This window comes from Pituophis catenifer, unplaced genomic scaffold (genome assembly GCF_029215685.1).
Source record: "Pituophis catenifer annectens isolate HBS135680 unplaced genomic scaffold, rPitCat1.0.hap2 SCAF_4, whole genome shotgun sequence".
Classification (NCBI taxonomy): Eukaryota; Metazoa; Chordata; class Lepidosauria; order Squamata; family Colubridae; genus Pituophis; species Pituophis catenifer.
This window is the reverse complement of record NW_027256884.1, coordinates 130,569,998-130,585,048: the sequence shown is the minus strand read 5'-3', so window position 1 is coordinate 130,585,048 and position 15,051 is coordinate 130,569,998. Positions and strand designations below refer to the sequence as shown.

The 15,051-nt window shown below is 43.7% G+C and overlaps 1 protein-coding gene across 1 annotated transcript in view; it reads left to right on the top strand.

Annotated features, from left to right (window-relative positions):
• PDE2A (phosphodiesterase 2A) overlaps positions 1-15,051 on the top strand; it is a 206,578-nt gene that overhangs the window by 162,382 nt on the left and 29,145 nt on the right. Inside the window, 8 exon segments of the mRNA XM_070943043.1 lie at positions 369-428; positions 2,069-2,189; positions 3,280-3,332; positions 4,905-4,979; positions 7,026-7,067; positions 9,997-10,065; positions 12,497-12,627; positions 14,294-14,405. Of these exon segments, the coding sequence (XP_070799144.1) occupies positions 369-428; positions 2,069-2,189; positions 3,280-3,332; positions 4,905-4,979; positions 7,026-7,067; positions 9,997-10,065; positions 12,497-12,627; positions 14,294-14,405 (663 nt within the window).

Below are 15,051 nucleotides of genomic sequence, written 5' to 3'. Positions count from 1 at the left end.
CCAAGATTGGGAAACAGTGCTTTAGAATCTTAGACAAGGATCTAAACCAGGTTTGCCAGCTTCTTCAGCTTATTTAAGAACATTCTCCAGAACGGGGGTCTCCACTTTATGACACTTGTGGGCTTCAACTCCCAGAATTCTGGGGAATTCTGAGGAATTCTGGGAGTTGAAGTCCACAAGTCTTAAAGTGGCCAAGGCTGGAGACCCCTGTTCTGATTACAGTGTAATGGGCTTTGTAGTGCTTTGAGTCTTTTTGGCCCCCATTTCCCGCCCTTTGCAATGTCGTTTTGTTAATTTCCACCTGGCCCTCTGCACATGCTCACAATGTGTCCATTCCTCTTTTGATTTCTTTACTTTAATTTCCCCAGGTCTACTGCGGGCAACTTTCGGACTCGGATGAGCAAAACCTTCGGGCTTTAGAGAAGCATGTAAGTAAACCCACCGTTCATAAAATCCTTGGAGAATGTGGGGGCTGGAATCTCTCCCCTTTCCTTCTGCGTCCTGGCATCACAAAAAAAATAAATAAATTACAGGTAAATCTCGACTCACAACCGCAGCTGAGGCCAAAACTCCATCGCCAAGCAAGGGAATTATTAACTGGCAACTGACTCATACTCATATATATCACGTGATTTGAGACCTTCTGACGAGCAAATTCGGTGAGGAAGCCAGATTCACTTAACAACTGCAGTGATTCACTTAACAACTGCAGTGATTCACTTAACAACTGTGGCAAGGAAGGTCGTAAAAGTGAGGCAAAACTCACTTCACAACTGTCCTGCCTTAACAACAGATATTTGGGGCTCGGTGGCGATCATAAATCGAGGGCTACCTGTAATTTAATCAGTTCTAACTTTTGAGTTAGCTTGCTTCTGTACCCATCAAGTGTCCACGCGAGTTGTATTTTTGTCCATGTGAATGCTCCAACACTGGAAGATTTTAAGAAGAGGTTGGGTAACCGTTTGTCTGAAGTGGTGTAGGGTTTCCCGCCTAAGCAGGGGGTTGGACTAGAAGACCTCCCAGGTCCCTTCGAACTCCGTTATTCTAAATGTTCTAAATATTTACACAGAATGCTTAAACCAGGATTGGTAAAACACTGGAGTTGAGATACAGGCATGGAATCAAAACCACGTGAAGTGTTAGTACCGCTTTATAAAGCCTTAACAAGGCCACACCTGGAAATCCTGCATCCCGTTTTGGTCCCCACATTACAAAAAAGATTTTGAGACTTTGGAGAAAAAAAAAGTGCAAAGAAGAGCAACTAAGATGATTAAAGGCCTGGAGAAAAAAAAAAAAAAAGGAAGAACAGTTGCAGGTTTTGGGCTTGGCCAGTCTAGAGAAAAGGAGGACTAGGGGTGACGTGATAGCTGTTTTCCAATATTTGAGGGGCTGCCCCAAAGAAGAGGGGAGGGGGTCCACTTATTTTCCAAAGCACCTGAACTGAAGGCAGGGCAAGAAACAATGGATGGAAACTAAGCAAGGAGAGAAGCAACCTGGAATTAAGGAGAAACTTCCTAATAGTGAGGAAAATTAGCCAGTGGAACAGCTGGCCACTGGAAGTTGTGGGTGTTTCATCACTGGAGGTTTTCAAGATGAGATTGGACAACCACCTGTCTGAAATTGCATCGGGTTTCCTTCTTGAGTAGAAGACCTCCAAGGTCTCTTCCAGCTCTATTCTGATTCTGGATCTAGGTTGGAGTTCCCAGGCAAATGCACCCTTGTGGAAACCGAGGCAAGGTGGTGAAATAATAATAATAATAATAATAATAATAATAATAATAATAATAATAATAATAATAATAATAATAATTTTATTTCTATACCGCCCTTCTCCCAAAGACTCAGGGCGGTGTACAGCCTATTTAAAACAGAATCAACATCAATTTCAAATTAATTTAAAAACATTAAATAAATTTGGCTTTTAAATAAATTTGAATTAGGTACCCAGCATTGTGTGAATGTAGCCAAGAGGGCTTCCTCGTGTCCCAATGAGTTATTTAGCCCTCTTTCAGCTAGACCGGGTTGTTTTATGACTTCTTCATTTGTAAACGTGGTTTTTTTTTTCCAGATCCTGGTGTCCTACAAGCGTCTCCAAAGCCTTCGGAAATTGCAGTCTTGCCAGGCCAAACCTGTGGAGCCCCCCAGGAGCAGCTACAGCGAGCTGGACAGCAAGATCCTGCAGTTGTGCGGTAAGGACGGACAGACAGCCGGCCAAGAGGTTGAAGGGGAAGGAGGGACCATCATTAACCAACTTTGTATGCAGGTGGTCCTCAATTGGCTCAGGAATTCTGGGAGTTGAAGTCCGCAGGCCACAAAGGGGCCGTAGTTCCCCAGCCCTGATTAAAGGAACGAAGCAAACTTTGCCGGTTATTAAACAGGAAGTCCTCGACTTACAACCAGTGGTGGGATTCAAATGATTTCACAACCGGTTCTCTGCACTAATGACTGGCTGGATGGGCGTGGCCAGGGTGTGTGACAGGCAGCACTCCTGCACCCCACTGGGAGCAAAAATGGGCCGCAGGGGGACACCCCCTCCCGTGCCCCGTTTTGGGCATAGGAGGCCTCCCTGCACTTACCTGGGAGCCAAAATGGAGTGCGTGGGGACTCCTGAAAGGAGCAGGCCAGCAACAATTTAACAACCAATTCGCCCGAACCGGCCCGAACCGGCCCAAACCAGCTGAATCCCAGCACTGCTTACAACCATTCGATTAGTGGCCACTCAAAGTTATAACGGCATTGAATAAAGGGACTGATGACCGTTTTCCACACTTATGACCGTTGCAGCATCCCCTGCGGTCACATGATTAAAATTCGGACGCTTGGAAACTGACTCGTATTTACGACCGTCGCAGTGTCCCGGGGTCACGTGATCCGCTTTTGTGACCTTCTGACAAGTGACGTCAACGGGGAAGCCGGTTTCGCTTAACGACCGTGTTCCTGGCTTAAGAACTGCAGGGATTCGCTTAACGACAGGGGGGAAGAAAGGTCGTAAAACGAGGCAGTGCTCCCTTAAAAACAGAAAATGGGGGCTGAATTGTGGTCATAAGTCAGGGGCCACCTGTATCCGTATTTGCTGCATTGTGTAATTCAGTCTGTCGTATATAAGGAACCTGTCTCGTTTTTATTATATGTGGGCATGGCTGAACATTTCACTTCTTGTTTTACATCGCCGTGCCACTGTTTATGGGCGATGTGTGCCACCCGGTGTTGTGTGTCGAGCGTGCCAACTTTGTCATTCCAATCACTCAACCCGTAAAATCTGCATCTGTTGCCTTTCAGGGGAGCTGTACGATCTGGATGCAGCCTCCCTCCAGCTCAAAGTCATTAATTACGTGAGTAATTAGCATTTTCTGTGTGTTGATCAGCCCCGGATGGAGCCATAACGGGTTTTCTGTTTGATCCTTCCTTTAAAAAATGGGGCCGGACCTATCCCACTGCCGGGGAATTCTGGGCGTTGAAATCCACTCACCTTAAAGTGGCCGAGGTTGAAAAATCTTAGCTTAGTTTGATTTCTAGATAAAGTTTGACCTCCATACCAGTGGTGGTTTTTTTTTTTTGTTTTGTTTTTTTTTTAATTTGATTTATATGTCGTCCTTCTCCGGAGACTCAGGGCAGCTTACAATGCGTTAAGCAATAGCCTTCATCCTTTTGTATATTTATACAAAGTCAGCTTATTGCCCCCACAATCTGGGTCCTCAATTTACCTACCTTAGAAAGGATGGAAGGCTGAGTCGACCTTGAGCCTTGGAGAGATTCGAACTTGCAGAAATTGCAGGCAGCTGTGTTAATTACAGGGTGCATTAAACCACTGTACTACCGGGTTGCCCCCGATTCGGACCGGTTCTATAGAACCGGTAGTAAAACTGACGGGAGGCTCCGCCCACTGATCCTGACGACATGAGAAGCGATCTGCGTGAGAGCGATCCCATTACAAACCGGTAGTAAAGGTAAGTAGAACCCACCCCTGCTCCACACAGAGAGGAATAATAAGTGTATAGAACGTAGAACCTTAGGCCCGGAAGGGACCTTGGAGGTCTTGTAGTCCAGCCTTCTGCTCAGTGCAGGAAACTACCATATTGGTCAAACGTCTACGGAGATTCTCCATCATTCAGGTCAAGGAGGCAATTGGACTTTCTGGGTTTTTTTCTTTTGAAGACGTTTCGCTTCTCATTTTTCTCGTCTTCAAAGAAAAAACAAGGAATTCCTGTTGCCTCCTGAAAAAGCACCTTTGGGGACTACCATACCGGTTAAGGGGTTGCCCAGTCTCTTCTTGAAAACCTCCAGTGATGGAGCATCCACAATTTCTGAAGGCAAGTCATTCCACTGGTTAAATGTTCTCACTGTCAGGAAATTTCTCCTTAGTTCTAGACTGCGCCTCTCTTTAATGATCTTCCACCCATTTCTCCAAAGCACCCGAAGGCAGGACAAGAAGCAAGGGATGGAAACTCATCAAGGAGAGAAGCAACCTAGAACTAAGCAGAAATCTCCTGCCAGTGAGAGCAATTAATCAGTGGAACGACTTGCCTCCAGAAGTTGTGGGTGGTCCATCACTGGAGGATTTCAAGAAGAGGTTGGACAACCATTTGTCTGAAATGGTGTAGGATCTCCTGCTTGAACGAGGGGTTGGACTAGAAGATCTCCAAGCTTCCTTCCAACTCTCTCACACTGTTTGTGCGTTGAAGAATAAGTCAACCTCCTCTATGACAGTCCCTCAAGTATTGGAAGACTGCTATTATGTCACTCCTAGTCCTTCTCTTCATTAAAGTAGATATTCCCAGTTCCCTCAACCGTTCATCCTATGTTTCAATCTCGAGACCCTTTGATCATCTCTGTTCATCTCCACGCTATGCTGGTCTTGTCCAAGACTCTCCATGTTTCTTCTTCTTCTTCTCCTCCTCCTCCAGCTGAAGCAGGAGACCCAGTCTCAATGTTGCTGTCTTCTCTTGGTCTCAGAGGACAACAATCAGCTCTTCTGTCAGGTGGGTGAGATCCCTTTGGACAAAGTCTTCGCTATCACTTCCTTGTACGACACCTTCGAAGGAGATCCCGAACCCCATTGGCTATTCAACGTGAATCTGCCCTTTGGGGTTTTTTGCCCAACTTTGCTGGCTAAGGATGGTATCAGGAATTGTAAAGGTTGTAAATTGAATTCAATAATTCAATTACAATTTTTCATTTGATTTCATTTCATTGTAACTTTACAAATTTACAGAAAAATTCAGAAAACTTCTTTGTTGCAACTTCTTTGGCTCAGAATGGTGTAAGGGATTGCAGAGGTTGTGACTTTAATTTAATTTAATTTAATTTTTTTATTTCATTGTAACATTACAAATTTGCAATCCTCAATATATTCAGAAAATTTTTGTTTGTTACACCTTTTTTGGCTCAGAACAGTGTAAAGGATTGCAAAGGTTGTGACCTGAATTTAAATAATATAATATAATATAAAGTATAATGGTATATTACAGTACAATACAATATAATTTTTTAAAAAATCATTTAACAAGACTGCAATACTTGAAATACTTTGCAATACTTGAAATGATCAGAAAACACATATGTTACATTTTATGTCTATATTTATTTACTTATTTATGGACCAAATTTCTACACCGTCTGTGTCACTTAAGAGACTCTGGGAAGTTTACCATAAAAACATACAATAGTATGAAAGAGTAAAAAAAAATAATAGAGATTAAAAACAGAATTAAAATCTGTCATCATTCCAGAATCAATAAACTTGCAGTTTGGCTCTGTGTGTTTAAAACTTGAATTCTATCTCTGGCTCTTTTTCTCAGCCAGAGTCACAGTCCTTACTTTGAACACCATTTTTCAATTGTAAACAGTTTTTTAAGTCTCTGTTGTTCATTTAGCACGGCTCTCTTAGCAGCTAGAAATCAAAATGGAATAAGACCTTGAGTGATCAATTTAGCACTCTCTCCCTCAAAGAAATAATCTCAGTTCAGAAAAGGCTTTTTATCTAATTATTGATCTTACTTCCTGGAATATTTGTGAGATGGGCAGCTATATAAATTGGATGAGATAAAGAGAGACAGACAGACAGACTGGAGAAAGAGATGAAAGGTAGCTAAGGGAGAGTAAGAGATGATAGAAGAGAAAGACAAGATAGATAGATAGATAGATAGATAGATAGATAGATAGATAGATAGATAGATAGAGATAGATGATAGAGAGTGATGAAGAGACAGAGAAAGAGGATAGAGAGAGAGATGAAGAGAAAGATGATAGATAGATAGATAGATAGATAGATAGATAGATAGATAGATAGATAGGATAGATAGAGATGGATGATAGATAGATGATAGACAGAGAGAGATGAAGAGAGAGATAGATAGATAGATAGATAGATAGATAGATAGATAGGAGAGATGAAGAGAGAAAAAGAAGAGATAGATAGGTAGATAGATACAATAGATAGATAAGATAGATGATAGATAGATAGATAGATAGATAGATAGATAGATAGATAGATAGATAAGAGAGAGAGAGATGATAGATAGATAGATAGATAGATAGATAGATAGATAGATAGATAGATCTAGAAATAGATAGACATTCATAGAGAGAAAGACAGACATATGAGAGAGAGATGATAGAGACATAGGGATAGATAGAGCTAGAGAGAGAGATGGAGAGACAGACATACAGGAAAGAGAGATAGGTAGATAGACAGGGAGGGAAGGAAGGATGGATAGAGCAGCTTGGCTCCGGGAATTGAGGGTGCTTCACTGCCTTGAGCTATGCTGGTAGAGGAATTCTGGGAGTTGAAGTCCACAAGTCCTAAAGTGGCCACATTTGGAGACCCCTCTTCTTATGGGATGGGAAATGAAAGACGAAAAATTCAGCAGGGTTTTTTTCTGCCCAGCCCAAATTTTTGTCACTCTTCCTCCCAATGGACTTTATAGGGAACAAACTCCTCCGAAGCTTCCATGTTTCGATGCCATTCCCTTCAGATTCCTTCTCCTTCCTCCACTTCTCAGTTGCCCTCTTCTTCTTTCTTGCAGGTGGTTGGAGATAAAGTCTTGGAGGAGGACATGAGCTTCCCAGTAAGTTGTTAAACCCACCCCTCTCCTCGTGAGGCTCAAGTTGTGATTGCTAATCCTGTCTAAAGTAGCGTCTCACACACACACACACACACACACACACACACACACACACACACTAGAAGAAGAGTTTTCAGCCTTAAGAGAGCTCCAAGTTGACCTCATAATGAAAAGAAAACCATTACGGATGGGCCTCCAAAGCCAATCACATGTATCTCAATATTCTTGACAATGTCAGACTGGTTGTAGTGGTCTGTAATGTGTAGAAAGAACAACTTTGAGGAGCAGGAGGAAGACCTGAAACCAAGACAACAGTCAGATAAAAGAAATCTGAGTCCAAAGCAGAAGTGTAATTTGAGAAAGCATCTAAGACCTGACCTTCTCAACTTCTCGTGAAGATTAAAGAAGGAAAGAGGGAAGCAAATTCAGACTTGCAACACTCTTGTTACTAAAACCTTATCATGATAGTAGCATGAGTTGCCTGTTTTGGTTTCCGAGTTTGCTCCATCTTGGAGGGAAGGACAGGAAACTATGAGGGAGAAGAATGGAATGGAGAAGGTTGGAGGTGGGCAGGCATGATTGATGGAGCAAAGAATGGGAGAATTTCTCTTTGGGGGAAGACCAAGGTTCATGATTCCTCCATGATCTTTAATGGTTGGAGGGTCCAGGGACAGAGAAGACTTTGGGTCAATCATCTTGGAGCATTCTCAGTCTTCGATGTTCTGTAGATGTTCTCCTCCAGCTGACATACCCAGCAAGGCAGCTCTGCATGGCATCTTCACACAGATGTGGTCGGACGCTGCCCAGAGGTTGATCCCAGTTGGGCTCAACTGCTTTCAAGGGCTCTCTCTCTCCTAGTCACTTCCTTCGAGAAATACTTGGCCTCCCTTGTGGTGGCCTCCCATTTTATTTATTTTTTAAAATTTAATCCATTTATATATACAGTGAAATGAGGGACTGTAACATTACAAGCCCTCTTTTGTGTCATAACGTGTGCGTGTGTGTTTACTGTTTAGTCGCCAGCTGGCTTTCCTGGATAAGGCAGGACTAGAACTCACCGTCTCCTGGTGATTGGCCCAAAGTCACCCAGCTAGCTTTCGTACCTAAGGCGGGACTAGAACTCACCATCTCCTGGTGATTGGCCCAAAGTCACCCAGCTGGCTTTCATATCTAAGGTGGGACTAGAACTCACCGTCTCCTGGTGATTGGCCCAAAGTCACCCAGTTGCTTTCATATCTAAGATGGGACTAGAACTCACTGTCTCCTGGTGATTGGCCCAAAGTCACCCAGCTGACTTTCATACCTAAGGTGGGACTAGAACTCACCGTCTCCTGGTGATTGGCCCAAAATCACCCAGTTGGCTTTCATATCTAAGATGGGACTAGAACTCACCGTCTCCTGGTGATTGGCCCAAAGTCACCCAGCTGGCTTTCATACCTAAGGTGGGACTAGAACTCACCGTCTCCTGGTGATTGGCCCAAAGTCACCCAGCTGGCTTTCATACCTAAGGCGGGACTAGAACTCACTGTCTCCTGGTGATTGGCCCAAAGCCACCCAGCTGAACTAGAACTCACCAATTCCTACTTTTAGCCCAGTGCCTTAACCACTAGGCCAAACTGACCAAACATCACACATATTTACAAACGAGGAGAACCTTAAATCATCTTAAAACAACTCCATAAAATAAAATAAACATCTCTCCAATTTGTAGATGTGCGTGATGTCAGGACGCAGATATGAAGGAGGCGTGTTGTGTTGTGTTGTCTCCAGCGTTTTACTGAACTGGGGCACATTTGGCTTTGGTTAGAAACGAAGCAACAGATTATTCTGAATCCCACCAGTCAGTCCAAAGTTAATTAAATCTGGGGAAATCTCGGTGACTTAACGCTCAGGATTAAGAAGGCGAGAAGAACATCTGGCACAATGTAGGTGGCCTTTTTTGCTTGACGCACCTCAACGCTGAGATTCTCCCGTTGGAAATCCCATAAAATCAAAATGTGAGAAGGCCGACATTTGTTTCTCAATTTGCATTTATTACGGTTTGTGAGGCGTCCTTGGTGCTCTCTAGCTTGTTTGCTTTTTTTGAAGACATTTCATGACCCAAACTAGGCAACACCGCCACTAGCCCTGATGATGTTCCCTAGTTGGGTCATGAAACGTCTGCAAGAAAACAAGCTCAGGGAGCACCAAGGACCCCTCAGGTCAACCCTGAGCTACAAATATTCTCCATTACAGCATGAGCCAAAGTGCCACAGTGGTGAGAGTGCAGTACTGCAGGCTACTTCTGCTGACTGCCGGCTGCCTGCAATTTGGCAGTTCAAATCTCACCAGGCTCAAGGTTGACTCAGCCTTCCGTCCTTCTGAGGTGGGTCAAATGAGGATCCAGATTGCTGGGGGCAATAGGCTGAATCTGCAAACCACAAAAGCACTTGAAGTGGTATATAAGTCTAAATGCTATTGCTATTATTGGATTATGGTCTGTTCTCCGTGATCTCCTCTAGCAATTTTGAGCAGCTTACATCTCATGGAATCATAAGACAGGCAAGAAATGACCCCTGTTATCAGGACAGGGGTCCAATCAAGTCCCAAATCAGTTCTGGCCTTCATTTATTTTACACCTTTCGTTCCGAAGACTATTTTTTGTTGATGATGGATGGACCTTCTCATATGAATGCAGAGACCACTTTTCATAGATCCCAAGAACCTTGGTTGACCTCTACCTTGGGAAGGGAATTGTCTTCTCCGGAAGTCCCACCAAAGGGAAAGAGTCATCTCCAGCCATTCAGATGTTCCACCAAAGCTCAGTTTCCTAGCTCTGAAGTCCTACCTCCACCCCAGTCTCTGTCTTTGGTTGTTCTCATGATCTCTCTTCCCCACAACTCTCTCTTTCTCCCTCCCTCCCTCTCTCTCCCACTCTCTGTTTTCCACCCAGTTAACCGTTGGACACTTGGGAAAAGTTGTGGAAGTGAAGCAATCGCTTATCCTGCAAGACATCACCTTGGTAGGTCCACCAGAAACATAGGGTTGGGTTCCTCCCTTTGGGTCATAATACAGGTGGTCCTCAACTTACAACAGTTCATTTAGTCTTATATTATATTAGTCTTATATTTTTTTTGAACCCTGAAATAAGCGCTTGGCTTTATTGCCATGCGCTCAAAAGCCTGATTGGGCTTATTATCAGGGAGTGTCTTATTTTGGGGGAGACAGGGTAGATGATGGATGGACGGATGATAGATAGATAGATAGATAGATAGATAGATAGATAGATAGATAGATAGATGATGGATGGATGATAGAGAGATGGATGGATGGATCATAGATAGACAGCTAGATATATGATGGATGGATGATAGATAGCTAGATAGAGATAGCTAGATAGCTAGATGGATGGATGATAGAGGGATGGAGGGATGGAGGGATGATAGATAGATAGATGATGGATGATAGATAGATAGATATAGATAGATAGATAGATGATGGATAGATGATAGATAGATAGATAGACAGACAGACAGACAGACAGACAGACAGACAGACAGACAGACAGATAGATGATAGAGGGATGGATGGATGGATGATGGATGGATGGATGATAGATAGATAGATAGATACATAGATAGATGATGGATGGATGATAGATAGATGATGGATGATAGATAGATATAGATAGATAGATGATGGATGGATGATAGATGGATAGATAGATAAATAGATAGATAGATAGATAGATAGATAGATAGATAGATGATAGAAGGATGGAGGGATGGAGGGATGATAGATAGATAGATGATGGATGATAGATAGATAGATATAGATAGATAGATAAATGATGGATAGATGATAGATAGATAGATAGATAGATAGATAGATAGATAGATAGATAGATGATAGAGGGATGGATGGATGGATGATGGATGGATGGGTGATAGATAGATAGATAGATAGATAGATAGATAGATAGATAGATAGATAGATACATAGATAGATGATGGATGGATGATAGATAGATAGATGATGGATGATAGATAGATAGATATAGATAGATAGATGATGGATGGATGGAAGATAGATAGATAGATAGATAGATGATAGAGGGATGGATGGATGGATGATGGATGGATGATAGATAGATAGATAGATAGATAGATAGATAGATAGATACATAGATGATGGATGGATGATAGATAGATAGATGATGGATGATAGATAGATAGATATAGATAGATAGATGATGGATGGATGGAAGATAGATAGATAGATAGATAGATGATAGAGGGATGGATGGATGGATGATGGATGGATGATAGATAGATAGATAGATAGATAGATAGATAGATAGATAGATAGATAGATACATAGATGATGGATGGATGATAGATAGATAGATGATGGATGATAGATAGATAGATGATAGAGGGATGGATGGATGGATGATGGATGGATGATAGATAGATAGATAGATAGATAGATAGATAGATAGATAGATAGATGATAGAGGGATGGATGGATGGATGATGGATGGATGGATGATAGATAGATAGATACATAGATAGATGATGGATGGATGATAGCTAGATAGATAGATGATGGATGATAGATAGATAGATAGATATAGATAGATAGATAGATGATAGAGGGATGGATGGATGGATGATGGATGGATGGATGATAGATAGATAGATACATACATACATACATACATACATAGATGATGGATGGATGGATGGATGGATGGATGGATGGATGGATGATAGATAGATAGATAGATAGATAGATAGATAGATACATAGATACATAGATACATAGATACATAGATACATAGATACATAGATACATAGATACATAGATACATAGATAGATGATGGATGGATGATAGATAGATAGATAGATAGATAGATAGATAGATGATGGATGGATGATAGATAGATAGATAGATAGATAGATAGATAGATAGATGTTGGATGGATGATACATAGAGAGAGAGAAAGAGAGAAACTGAGAATATTCTGTTATTCTGACTCATAGTTATGAAAGTCGCAGCATCTCAGGATCACGTGATCCCCTTTTGCAAACTTCTGATGAACGAAGTCCACGGGGAAGCCAGATTCATTTATCCACCTTGTTACTCACTTAACAACGGTGGTGATTCGCTTAACAGCTATGGCGAGAAAGGTCGCAACATGGGAGGAAACTGCCCGCATCCTACCTCCTGTTTGTCAGCCGAGGGCTGCCTGTCCTTTCCCCTGCCGTGCCCATCAGGAAAGCGTTTGTTTGCCTCTTCATTAAAAGGATCCTTTGGGAAGGGAACTAGGGATTCCGCGGCTGCTTCGCCCCCCTAAATGAAGCAGGCTCTCTCCGTAGGGCGTCTTGACGAAGAGGAGAGAAACCTCAGCTGGTGGGTTCACGCCGACCTTTGTCCTCTCTCGTTCCAGGAAGAGCACAAGCAACTGAACGACATGCTGGGCTTTGAGGTGACCTCCATGCTGTGTGTCCCCGTGGTCAGCAGAGCCACCTCCCAGGTGGTGGCCTTGGCCTGTGCCTTCAACAAACTTGGTGGAGAGAGGTGAGTTGGGCACTCGGTCGTACTCCGAAGAACAGGGTCTTTAACAGAATAACGGAAGAGTTGGAAGGGATCTTAGAGGTCATCTAGTCCAGCCCCCTGCTCAAGCAGGAGACCCTATACAATTCCAGACAACTGACTGTCCAGTCTCTTCTTGAAAACCTCCAGTGATGGGGCTTCCATAACTTCTGGTGGCAAGCTGTTCCACGGGTTAATTGTCCTCACTGTTAGGAAGTTTCTCCTTAATTCCAGGTTGCTTCTCTCCTTGGTGAGTTTCCATCCGTTGCTTCTTGTCCTGCCTTATTCAGGTGCTTCAGAGAACAGGTTGACCCCCCTGTTCCTTATGGTAGTCCCTTAGATCATGGAAGACTGCTATCTTAATCCTTCTTTTCATTAAACTAAACCAGGGGTCTCCAACCTTGGCAACTTTAAGGCTTGTGGACTTCAACTCCCAGAATTCCTCAGCCAGCTTTGCTTAAAATTGCCAAGGTTGGAGACTCCTGAACTAGATATACCCAATTCCTGCAACTGTTCTTCATATATTTTAGCAACAGCAATAGCACTTAGACTTATATACCGCTTCATAGTGCTTTTACAGCCCTCTCTAAGCGGTTTACAGAGTTAGCCTCTTTCCCCCAACGATCTGGGTCCTCATTTTACCCACCTCGGAAGGATGGAAGGCTGAATCAACCTTGAGCCTGGTGAGATTCGAACTACTGGCAGTGAGCAGTGAATTACCCTGCAATACTACATTCTCAAGCACTGCGTCACCATGGCAGGAAGGAAGGAAGGAAGGAAGGAAAGAAGGAAGGAGGGAGGGAGGGAGGAAGGAAGGAAGGAAGGGAGGGAGGGAGGGAGGGAGGGAGGGAGGGAGGGAGGAGAATGGGGGAAGAAGGAGGAAGAAAGGAAATGAAGAGGGAGGGAGGGAAGGAGGGAGGGAGGGAGGGTAATAGCAACAGCACCTAGAGTTATATACCACTTCATAGTGCTTTTACAGCCCTCTCTAAGCGGTTTACAGTTAGCCTCTTTCCCCCAACAATCTGGGTCCTCATTTTACCCACCTCAGAAGCCTTGAGCTCAGGATCAAACTACTGGCAGTGAGCAGTGAATTACCCTACAATGCTACATTCTCAAGCACTGCGTCACCATGGCAGGAAGGAAGGGAGGGAGGGAGGGAGGGAGGGAGGGAGGGAGGAAGGAAGGAAGGAAGGAAGGAAGGAAGGAAGGAAGGAAGGAAGGAAGGAAGGAAGGAAGGAAGGCAAATGATGGAAGAAGAAGGAGAATGGGGGAAGAAGAAGGAAGGGAGGAAATGAAGAGGGAGGGAGGGAGGAAGGAAGGAAGGAAGGAAGCAAGCAAGGAAGGAGAATGATGGAAGAAGAAGGAAGGAAGGAAATGAAGAGGAAGAGAGGGAGGGAGGGAGGAAGGGTAATAGCAATAGCCCTTAGACTTATATACCGCTTCACAGTGCTTTTACAGCCCTCTCTAAGCGGTTTACAGAGTCAGCCTCTTGCCCCACAACCATCTGGGTCCTCATTTGACCCACCTCGGAAGGATGGAAGGCGGAGTCAACTTTGAGCCTGGTGAGATTCGAACTGCTGAACTGCAGCTAGCAGATATTTTAGCTTCCAGTCCTCTAATCCTCTTTCTTGCTCTTCTCCGTTTCCGGCAGCTACACCGAAGCCGACGTCTACAAAATCCAGCATTGCTTCTGCTACACTTCGACGGTGCTAACCAGCACGTTGGCCTTCCAGAAGGAGCAGAAACTCAAGTGGGAGTGTCAGGTAAGGGCTGCGCCCCCACCTGTCCTTGGCCTTTGTTATCCCCCAGGTAGCCCCGAGAACGAGCTGTCAGCGTTCCAAGTAATGCACCTGCCGAAAACAAAGGAGCTCCTCAAAGAACAGTTTATGGGATACGTCACATTGGCACAAAGGGGTGAAGGACGACTCTGAGATTTCCCGTGTGTCAGGTTTCGAGGTCGTCTCAAATAAATTGCATTTCAAACAAAGTCTTTGAAGAAAACTCCCATTTATTTAGCACGACATTCTAACTCCGACTGCATCGCAGCCAACACTGACTTCCAGACCCAAAACCCTCCCTTTCCGTTCCCCACTCCCCTGCACTCATTGGCCATCTTCCAAGCCACTCTACCCCTAATCTACTGCTCCAGCTCAAAGGAATTTCCGCCCTCCCATCCCATCTCCTAGGGGATATTATCTCCAGGGAAAATAAGTAGGTGAAAAGTCAAACGTCCCTTTCCAGGATTGCAAGCAATGCCGCCTCATGAGATCTAGCAACCTTGCAGAATCTCAGCAGTTTTTAATCTTTTATATTTTAGTGCCAGAAAAAGCCACTAAGCACTTTAACCAAGAATCCTCTGGGAGTTGATGGCAAAGTCCGCAAACCGAAACCTGGCTTCTTCTCTTATTC